The sequence below is a fragment of the Cryptomeria japonica genome, chromosome 7 (genome assembly GCF_030272615.1).
Source record: "Cryptomeria japonica chromosome 7, Sugi_1.0, whole genome shotgun sequence".
Lineage (NCBI taxonomy): Eukaryota > Viridiplantae > Streptophyta > Pinopsida > Cupressales > Cupressaceae > Cryptomeria > Cryptomeria japonica.
In genome coordinates this window covers 69350473-69361947 of record NC_081411.1, presented here as the reverse complement: position 1 = coordinate 69361947, position 11475 = coordinate 69350473, and the positions used below count along the sequence as shown (strand labels likewise).

The following is an 11475-nucleotide window of genomic DNA, read 5'->3' as shown; positions in this document are numbered from 1 at the left end:
TTGTGCATATTCCAAAGGAGCAACATACAAAGTTAGATTTCAAGTCCAATAGATGCATTTTCCTTGATTATGATGAAGATCAATTTTGTTTCGAGCTGTGGGATCCAATTGCAAAGAAAATCATCCATAGCCGTGATATTGTTTTTAATGAGAAGGCATTTCTAAGTTTACAAAAACAAAGTATTTCTTCAGATAATTTTATTCAATTTGATATGTTTGATAATGGATATTCTTTTTCTCAGAGATCAAAGTCCTCCACTATTACTTTCTCTACTCCTCTTGTTACCTCCCATACTGTGCACCCTTCGATATAGCCACTTCATCCCCAGTCCGAGGTACAAGCTCATACTTCCTCTATTCAACCACCCTTATTCTCACCTCCCCCTCCTACTCTATCTGCCCAGCCTTTTGTCATCGATGCTCCACCTCCTGCCACAGATGTGTCGTTACAACCCTTGGATTCATTGTTTCATCCCGAAAGAGGTCTAATCATTCAGGATAATGTATAGAGGAGGGAAAATTTTGATTCTAATCTAAAAGGATTTCAATCTCAATTACAAAATTAACGTTTGACTGAAGCTCCTCCTCTACAAAAATTAACTCATGGGAAGAAGAGACCTTCGAAGTATGATGATTATGAGCATTTGCTATCTGATTAGGTAGAGCCAACCACATTTAAACAAGCATGTAAAGATGTGAATTTGGCCAGATGGATGGACACTATGAATGAATAAACCGAGTCTCCGCGAGTTAATAATATCTGGGATTTGGTTCCTCTTCTGCCTGATCGAAAGCCTTTGAAAAATAAATAGGTTTACCGTGTGAAAGAGATAGATGGAGGATGTAAAAAATACAGGGTTAGAATAGTAGTGAAAGGATTTTCTCAACAACAAGGTCTTGATTTTAATGAAATTTTTTCACCAGTTGTAAAAATGAAAACAATTCGTGTTGTTTTAGGCATGGCAGCTGTTTGGGATCTCGAGCTTGAGCAACTTGATGTCAAAGAAGCAATTCTTCATGGTGATATTGAGGAGCAACTATAAATGGAGCAGCCTAAAGGTTTTGTGAAAAATGGTCAAGAGCATTTGTGTTGCAGATTGAAGTGGAGTTTGTATGGGCTTAAGTGAGCCCCGAGGCAGTGGTATGTGAAATTTGATAGCTTCATGACTCAGCAACAAATTGTTCATTGTGAATTAGATCCATGTGTTATTTATAAGAGGCTTCCTAATGGTGAGTTTGTTATTCTTTTGCTTTATGTTGATGATATGTTGGTTGCTGGCACCAGTATGCGGATGGTTAGTAAGTTGAAGCAAAATTTAGCTCTTTGTTTTACCATGAAAAATTTAGGAGCAGCAAGAAAGATTCTTGGCATGAATATGCTCAGGGATAGAAATAAAAGAGAACTTATATTGTCTCAAGAGAAATACATTATAAAGTTTTAGACATTTAATATGTCAAATGCCTGTCAGCACACCCTTGGCTGATCACTTCCATCTATCATCAGCTATGTGTCCGAAAACTCTAGAGGAGCAAGAATCCATGAAACACATTTCATATTCGTACGCGGTAGCCAGCCTCATGTATGCTATGATTTGTAAAAGACAGGATATTGCTCATGCACTAGGAGTTGTGAGCAGATTTATGAGTAATTCGGGTAAGACACATTGGCATGTCGTTCAGTGGATTCTTCGTTACTTGAAAGGGATTGTTGATTATGTTTTATGTTTTGGAGGAAAGCACACAAAACTGCGTGGTTATGCTGATTCGGACATGGATGGAGATTTGGATAAGAGGAGGTCTACTACTGGTTATGTTTTTACTTTTTTCGAGGCAGCGACCAATTGATATCTCACTTGCAACAAATCGTTGCTCTCTCTTCAACTGAGGCTGAATACATTGCTCTAACTGAAGGATCCAAGAAAATCATCTGGTTACAACGGCTGTTGGGCGAACTATGGTGTAAGCAATCTGGTTCTCCTTTATTTTGTTATTCATTTGGCCAAAAATTATGCTTTTCATAATCGCACCAAGCATAAAGAACCGAGGTATCACTTCATTCACCATGTTCTTGATGAAGGCAAGTTGCAGCTACACAAAAATGACACTAAATTGAATCTGACAGATGCTTTGACAAAGGTTGTACCTCAAGAGAAGTTCAAATTCTGTAGAGCTTCTCTCGACATTTTGAAGAAGTATCCATAGCCTGCTGCGGGGGATATCTCTGAGCATTCTTCTTTCCGATATGACTTGTCTTCAAGTGGAGATTATTGACTGGCTACGTGTGAAGCCAAGCTTGGCGTCTGTGGTTATTATGCTGCCTATATTTAGCATATGTAACTGCTGCCTATGTTTGGCAAACTACAGACTCCTCCCGTGCATGTCAATGCATGATCTTCCAGAAAGGAGATGTACTTAGCTATATACTGGCTAAGAATGCTGTATGTAATTGTACTGTGATGAATACAGAGAGCATCCCCTGCTCAATGTGGACGTAGCCATTTTGGTGAACCACGTTAAAATCTGTTTCTCCTTGATTTCTGTTTCTCTGTATTCTTCATTTTCTCTTTTTTCTGTATTTCTTCTGTTTGTTCTTGCTGTTTTTAAAAATTCAACAATTTGACCGAGAGTTTCTAAATCTTTTTCAACAAATTCAATTTAGCATTATGCCTCCCAGGGCAGTTGTAACTTCAACATTTGATAATACACTTCACTGAATATGCACTCTTGGATCAAAACTCCGATTCTGCTACATACTTCGCAAATGTAGTATTGATAGAAGTCCTTTAATGGGCGCTCTCAAAACATTCTAAAGCTCCTATCCTGGCACGGGTTAGGAGGATACTCGGCCAAAGTCGATTGATTCGGTTCTAGAATTACTGATTGCATCTGCTCGAGATTTTCTAAAATATTTTCAACAAATACATTTTGTGCATATCCTGGAATCACACCATGCCATGAGATTATCTCTCTTTCAGGCGCTTTGTCAAACTGTTCACATTCCTCGTGTATACTTCCACGTTTTGCAGTCATGTCCACCATGGTATTTGCTACTGCAATGTCTGTAGAAATCCGCCTTTCATTATACTTTGATGGATGTTTGAACCCTCTTTCAAGGCTTCCGTTTTGGCGCAGGTTGGAAGTTGCTGGCAAAGGTTGCGAATTTTTAGCTTTACACCCGATAGTTGCATTTGCTTAATGCTTCTAAAGCCTTTTTATTTTATTTGTTTTCAGTGTAGTTCTCCATTCGGAAAGACCTTTTCTGGTTTTGACTGATTTTTTATGTCTTACCGAAACTTGTATTGTCGCTGAGGCTTCACCCGTATCTGCCATACCTTGATCGCCATACCGAAATTCACATTTTGGCAAGACCTTCGAATTGTCTTGTCGACGAGTCACCTTTTCGGGGGTGGTATCCCATTTCGCCGAGGCTTAATCTATTTTGTTAGATCTTTATAATTAGACCGAAATTATAATTTCGGTAAAGCTTTCTAGATGTGTCATCGACGTATTGCCTTTTCGGCAAAATATCCTTCTTCGGTAAGAGCACTTGCATGCTTTGTCACCCTTCATTGCTATGCCGACATGGATTAATATATAGAATGCTAATAGGATTTTAATCATAAAGGAGTTTAATTTCGTTTTAGGCACTTTCAAAAATTAATCCATATTTGTGGCTTGAGTATAATAAGCTTTATGGTTATTTTTAAGGGCTAAGAAATTTTTTAATTAGCAAATACGACATATTTAGATTAAGGTCATTTGATCACTTGGTTTTATTATTATTAGCTTTTTCTTAATTTTTTTTAATTTAAGTTAGATAATATATGAATCCATCGTATGCATGGATTTCATTATGAAAGTTGTATGTTGGGTTCTATCATCGTGGGAATCATATTTGACCCCGCATACATTGTGAAAGTTTGAAATATTAAGCTCTGTTTGAATTTAACATGTCTTCACAGTGGATGCAATTTCAAGGTTTTTTATTGATTTTCATATTTAGGGAAACCTTAATTTTTTGCAAAAAATTAGGGTTCCAACACTCCGCTCAAAACATGTGTTTAAAATCAATATTGATGGTTCTTCTAGAGTTAATCCAAGTGAAGTTAAGATAAGCGTTCTTGGACACGATGATGCTAAGTTTGTTCACTTCTTGGTCTCTATTGTCAAAATATTTAGTATTATTAATCAAATGGAGGTTCTTGGCTTTCTTATAGCTTTAGAGAAATCTTGTGAATTGGGTTGGAAACAAATTATTTGTCACATAGATTCTATGATTATAGATTCTCTTTTGAACAATAAGACTTTTAATAGTTCTTTTATTGACATTTGACATTTGTGTAAGTAGATTCATTATATTTCTTGTAACTTTGATTCCATCTCCTCTGTTCATGTTGCTCAAGTATGGAATGTGGTTGTTGGTTCTCTAGCTATATAGACACTGCAAGCTCGTCTTATATACAATGTTTTTAATTGGGATCTGTACAATATCTTCTTTTTTTACTTCTATTGAATTTATGACTTTTTTATGATAATAAAATTGTGATAAACCGCTTAGATTTTTTTAACTGTTTTACTATTTAACTTTTTCTTATTTTTTTATTTTATCTTCACAGAACTTAAAAACTAAAAATTAAGTGACGTACAATTACACATTTCAAATACTACCAAACGTATGTGAAACTGAATTTAAAATTTGTCGGCAATTGTTTTTATTTATTGGACTAAAGCAAAGAAATTACACATAGGAGACGTGCTGAGACAAGAAACTGCTGACCAACAAACTTTCAACAATTGCCCTGGACGAGCACAGCCATAAGTTTTGCTACAATTATTAGATCTTGTTTTATTTCTCGTACACGTATTCTTTTCTGGGTACTTTTCGAGACAATTTCGGTGGTTTGGATAAAGTTTGGCTAAGAACAATAATGGTTGTCAAAAGCTTTAACCAGAGAAGGACAGACAACTCTCCTTCCTCGAGAGAAACGCGCAAGTGGCGTCTACACTCTTCTCTTCACTCCAATAGTGAGAATTAAATGTTCAAGAAAGTGGACAAATTCATCTGTCGGTGTCCGAAAGTGGACAAATGAAGCCATCCCTGTGCACAATCTTAAAGGGGTATGGAATGAATCTACTAACAGTAATTTCGTAAAATGTTTCATGCCTTTTGATGATAAGAGTTCGATTTGAAACGTGGATATGAAAAACCTTAAACAAATTTATAAATATTTCACGAAATCAGTTGATTGAAAAAGAAAGTAGTCGATAATTAATATTTTTTTTTAAGAAAAAGCCAAATTCCAGACATGTTTGCTAGAAGGCCGGCTCTTGGAAAGCCATCATCATTCAAGGGCATTTTCTAGCTCGAGAACATGTCTACGAGAGAGGTTGCAACTGCTCTGTGGAGAAGGTTATGCTTTTCTTAAACATTCCCGTATGTTGTAATGTTATCTAATATGGAATTGTTGTTTTCTGAAAGCTTTATAATTTATTAAGCAAAATATATCTTGATTTTACGCTCATAAACAGGTCCATCTGTCAGTGTATGCCAAGTTTTCTTTGCATAAGCACCTAAAACAGAGAATCGGAACTCTCATGAGTTAATATTTTTCACAGTATATTTGTAACAAAAGATGTATTTATTCAATGCAGGCTGCAAGGCAAGGTTGCAATAATCACAGGCGGGTCGGGAGGCATTGGAGAGGCCACTGCTCGGGTATTCGCAAATCATGGAGCCAAAGTCATTATTGCAGACTTTGCAGATGACGCTGGTGTCAAATTGGAGCAGTGCCTCTATCCCTGGGCTACATATATCCACTGTGATGTGAGCAAGGAGCAAGATGTAAGTGCAACCGTGGATTTCGCTATGGAAAAGCACGGAAAACTGGACATAATGTTTAATAACGCAGGAGTCGTAGGCATGCAGAAAGGGAGCGTGGTAGAGAATGATATGGAGGATTTCCAACGAGTGATGAATATCAATGTAAAAGGAGTAATGCACGGCATTAAGCACGCTGCCCGCGTTATGATTCCCAATAGAAAAGGTACCATTATCTCTACAGCTAGTATTGCAGGAATTTTAGGGGGAGTTACTCCTTACTCATATAATGCCTCTAAACATGCCGTTATCCGACTGACTAAGAGCGGTGCAGCAGAGCTGGGGAAATGTGGTATACGAGTTGATTGTATTTCTCCAGCTGCAATTGCCACAGATCTGCTAATGCATTTAATGGGAACGACCCCTTCAGCAGAGGCAAAGGCCGAGCTGGAGGCCGTGATTGAGGTAGTAGTTAAGGGAAGCCAGTCTTGAAGTAGAGGATATTGCGAAGGCTGCTTTGTATCTGGCCAGTGAGGATTCCAAATATGTGAGCGGTCACAACATGGTGGTGGATGGGGGAAGATCAGTCGTATTAGATGATACTGCAGTTTTAAGGTGAATGTTTCATAAATCACTGACCTTATGTTTCTATGGGCTGCTTAACTCTATTTTCTGCTTAAATTTAACCAGTTAAGTGTTTCCATGCAACTTAAAAATTGTCAAAAAAAAAAAAGGGATAATTTAGAATCTTTCCCTATTTTGGTGGAGCAGCTATTGTTTAGGAATTAGAATAAGCTATGGAACAAAAGGGGGGGCTGGAAATAAGCAATGGCTGCTTATTAACAAAAACGCCACATGGCTCCATAATTTTCTTTCCCTCTTTTTTTTAAAGATTTTATTTCTTTTTTTTTTTCTAAATTTTAATTGCACAAATTAGTATTAATGCTATTAATTCAAAGTTAAGATGTTTTGCTTAAAAATAAGCAGCAAAGATAAATATTCATGGGGTTAACTATTGCTCAAATATTCATCACAAATAATCCCTAAAAATATATTTAATTATTCATTTAGTTAATAATTAATTTGAGATAGTAAGAGATGAAGTTACATGCTTATATCACTATAAAATTATGGTTATTTTGATAAAAAAGAAATACAACCTATCTTCATAAATATCTTTATAGATAAGCTCATTCTATTATATGTGAATGATGTATGATAGTGATATCAAGGAGTTTCATGTAACAACCATCTAAATAAATTCCTAAACTTAAATTTGATAGTATTGCACTAATTTAAGTCTTCCATATTTAAAATCTAATATTTGCTCATCAAATAATAATGCTAAAATCCTAAGAGTCTTTTGAGTTTTGCCATGCTTCTATAATTTGACTGAAGACCCCTTAAGTCCTAAAACAACTAGTCTTTTGCCTAATTTGAGTTGGTTTTGAAACTAGTATCATGGGCCAACAAGGTTGTCACAACCCATGGGAAGTTTGACAAGGTTATAAGTTTCCCTTTTGCCCATGAAGAGCCTTTGAGAATACTTAAGTAATTTTTCCCAATTGTCAATCCTATTCTTCATTCTCAAATCTCTTTCGAGAGCTAACAAGGTTTTCAAAAATTCAAGTTTCATTGATAAGGCAATTTATTTGCTCAATTTTAGAACCCTTGTTGATAACCAAAAATATTCTTAGAACCTTCCTAAGCACCAACACCAAATGTAAAACTTCAAAATCTCCATCCAAAGAAGCAAGAAAGAAAATTGTCAAAATAGTGGAAAGTTGTCAAGTGAGTTTTTAAAACTCCTACAGGGCCTAACAAGGTTTGTATTACCTTGTCATTTCCCAACACCCAACTAGTAGCCTTCTCTCTGCTTCAATTTTTCGAAGGCTTTGAAAGGTAAAAAAAAAGAAACAAACAAAAGAAAAGAAGAAAAGGAAAAAATAAAGCAAGGGCCAAACAAGGTTTTTAAACCTTTGTTAGACTCCAACAAGGTTTTGTGAACCAAGCAAAAGCATATCTCCCCATTCAAAATAATTTTTTTAAGTTGGTGCCAATGGTAACTACCTAAACTCAACATTAAATATTGTCAAAGTTAGTGGGTAAATTTATGCCATGATATAAAAAGGGAAAAAAGATCAAATTAATTCATTTCAAAGAATTTGGAATAAAGAGTATATGGTTTTAGAACACACGCGAGAAGAAATTGTGATATGAATCTACAAACATCAATAAAAGCATAATATAGCTAAGATACTTTCTCAAAAACTACACATCGATGAGCCCAATGTTCTTGCACTCTAGTAGTCACATTGCTAATTTATTCCAGGCATTTTTCAAGTAATGTCTAGAGGAAAGCCATGTACCCTAGTCATTACCTTACCAATTTTTTCTTGGAATCCAAAACATAAATTTCAGCTAGATTTAATCAAAATGAAGTACAAATACCTTTGATACGAGAAACTCTATTTTAACTGGCACATTTCTAGAAATTGGTGACATGAAACTAGGGTATATAAACTTGGTGAATTTTTTGGAAGGGTGAATAGGAAAAATGGAGCACTCAAAAGCCAAAGGTTAGTATAAAGTGGCTTATTTAAAGTATTTGCCTTCCCTATGGTTGTGCAATGCACAAACCTAGTCCTTTAGTACATAGAACACTACAAGTTTAACATCAAACAAATATGTTTAGATTACAACAATTTTCTCATCGTGTTGGATAGAGAAACTATTATTGGTTGCCTTAGGTTACTAGAGATAGAAGTATTTAGATTTTTTGACTTCATTTCATATCAAGAATAGTTCAACGAAAAGAAGGTATATTATGAAAATATTATTGTAAGGAGTTGTTTGCTATAGCCAAGAGAGGTAAATCTTAATTACCCAATAATTTGTACAAGTCACATTTTAGAGATGAGATTTCAAATATAGTAGTCCTACTTTAGAGACTAAGAGGTAATGTGATTGCTCATGACTTTAAGTAGTGGATGTTCTACTTTGTGCATATTATTGTTGTAAGACAACAATATCTAGACCGGCCAATCCTCATGAGTGATAGGTTGCGCTATAAGATATCAAACTTTTATTTCAACAAGTTCTTTTACATCTCTTCTTTCTTTGTGTCCTAGCTACATAAGACAATCACAAGGACCTCGACTTCTAAAGGTCTTTTACTATCAAATTCAAATATATGGTTGTTATCTTGACCTTCAACTGCAAAGGAGCTATCACAACTTTAAAAGAGTGAATGATGCATTCACCATTAAACTACTCATGTAGTTGTAAGGCGATTTGGGTTTGCCAAAGGATTTCTTTTAAGGATATTTGATTAGTGAACAAGTATGGTAGTCATTTGATTCAATTTCAGAGATTTATTTATATTAGAGTTGGCAAATATGATGGAATTCCTCATATAGTGCCCAAATATGAAGAACATAAATTTATTCTTATTTATATATGTAGACAAGTTGAGGTCAATAAAAGGTATGAAAAAATTAAGAAAGTACGTATCAAATTCCCCACTTTTCTTAGATATTATTCATGTTAGTCTGACATAGATATTCTCAACATTGAGATATATATTGTTAAGTACAACATTTCAACATATGAAATGAGATTTCCCTTTGACAACAAAGAACTTATAAGAACAATTTCCAAGTAGGACATGGTTCCACCATATCCTCATATCTAAGACTATTGAGATAATTGTGGTGATAATTATAAGGATAGAAAGTGAAATTTAATGATGATGACTCTTAGAAATATTTTAACTTTTAGATTAAAATAGGATATAAATGATATTTAAGATGATGAATGACCTAATGGAACCAATCTACTCTAGTCACATTTATTTGTAACTCATTATACAAATAGATTGGAGTATAAAAGGGCTAAAAGGTATTGAAACAAGAACCAACGTAGTCCTAAAAAGAATTCAAATATATCTTGTAAATAAGAAGGATATGGCTTAGAAGGCACAACATAAGGGAGGAGAAAAATAAGAAGGTTAAAGAAACCCTAGTTAGGTAGAGGTGAGGATATAGATGAGGCTCTAGAGTAGAGAAAAATCATAGAGAAGACTTGTCGTGATTTTCCAACCAAGGAGAGTCAAGTAGAAGAAAAAAATAGAGGGACAAGAAGAAGGGAAAATAAAAGTATAATGAAAGATAACAAAAAAATATATGACATAAATATTGATTCATTTGGAGAATAGCTAGATCCATCTCAAAATGTGATCGATAAAATTTACTTGAAGGGTAACTATCCTCCATTTCCCTTCAATTTACAGAATGTAACCAGTACATCACCATTTAGGAGAGCCCTATAGTTTTCATCATGTGACTCTTAGTCAAATAATTAAGCTATTGGTTCTACTTCCTCCCCTTGACGGCTAGAAAATAATTTTCCTAAGAAAAGGAAAAACAATACTAGTCAATTTTCCTAATTACAATATTAGAGGGAAACTCTTACAAAAGTCCCCTAAACCTAAAAGGTTGAAGACCACATCATGAATAATGCTGGATAGTAGTTCTAGGAACCTTTATGTAGAAATTGTACATACCTCTACTCTAAAAGAACCTGGTCATGCAATAATATCTTACAACAATACGATAATGGTTGATTTGGGTCCCCCGAATAGGGATAGGGATGTTCATAATTTTAACTTAATAACCATAAACCTACTTGGGTCCCCGAACAAGGTTTATGATTGTTTTTAAGGGATAAGAAATATTTTAATTAGTAAATAGGGCATATTTAGATTAAGGTCATTTGATTACATGATTTTATTATTATTATTATTAGTTTTTTCTTTTTGAAATTTTTTCTCATAGGTTAGATAACATATGAATCCATCATATGCATGGATTTCATTATGAGAGTTGTTTGTTGGGTTCTACCCTTGTGGGAGAAACATTTGACCCCACATACAGTGTGAAAGTTTGAAATATTAAGCTCTACTTGAATTTAGCATGTGGGTAAGGGCAGAAAGTTGTGTCTAGTTAGTGTGGAATTTTTACACTTAGAAAAAAATGGTAAATCTCACGGAGCACATGAGAAATGAAACGGGATCCCATTTCACGTCGGAATCCCAAGCCAAAATTTGAAATGGGACCCCGAGCCTAGATCTAAGAAATGGGATCCCGTTTCGAAAAGGAAATGGGATCCCATTTCCTTTTTTTTTAATTTTAATTTTTTTAATTTTTTTTAATTTTTTTTATTTATTTTTTTAATAAAAAATACAAGCTATATATATACATGAAATTTAAAATTTATATGTAAGTCACATTTCTCTTTGTCTTTTTTTTCCTTTCTATCTCACTTTGTCCCCTCTCTCCCAAAATCTAAAACTATGTCTCTACCTCTCTTTCACATCCTTAACTCTTTACTCTTTATCTTCTCTATCTTTATACACCTCCCCTTACCCCCTACCTACCTATATTTCTCTATATATACATCTCTACCTCTCTCTTAACGTACCATCTCTCTCCCAACCAACTTATCTTTCTCTACATATGTCATAATAGGTCCTACTAAGGGGTCTTATGCCATAGTAGGTCCTAGTAAGAGGTATAATGTCTTAATAGATCCTCTCAAGGGGTCTTATGACATAATAGGACCTATTATGTCATAATAAGACCTATTATGTCATAATA

The 11475-nt window shown here is 34.7% G+C and overlaps 1 protein-coding gene across 1 annotated transcript; it reads left to right on the top strand.

The window, feature by feature from the left end:
- Positions 1-5356: 5356 nt before the first annotated feature.
- On the top strand, positions 5357-6626 carry LOC131064482 (zerumbone synthase-like). The gene is made up of 2 exons (XM_057998642.2): positions 5357-5410; positions 5653-6626. Exons 1-2 carry the CDS (start codon positions 5373-5375, stop codon positions 6308-6310), a joined length of 696 nt encoding a protein of 231 aa, XP_057854625.2. The 5' UTR covers positions 5357-5372; the 3' UTR covers positions 6311-6626.
- The last annotated feature ends 4849 nt before the right edge of the window (positions 6627-11475 follow it).

Excerpts from the sequence above, each read along its gene's own strand:
- LOC131064482 (XM_057998642.2), top strand. The coding sequence starts at position 5,373 with ATGTCTACGAGAGAGGTTGCAACTGCTCTGTGGAGAAG. Across the intron at positions 5,411-5,652 it reads GCAACTGCTCTGTGGAGAAG|GCTGCAAGGCAAGGTTGCAA; the intron begins GTTATGCTTTTC and ends TATTCAATGCAG.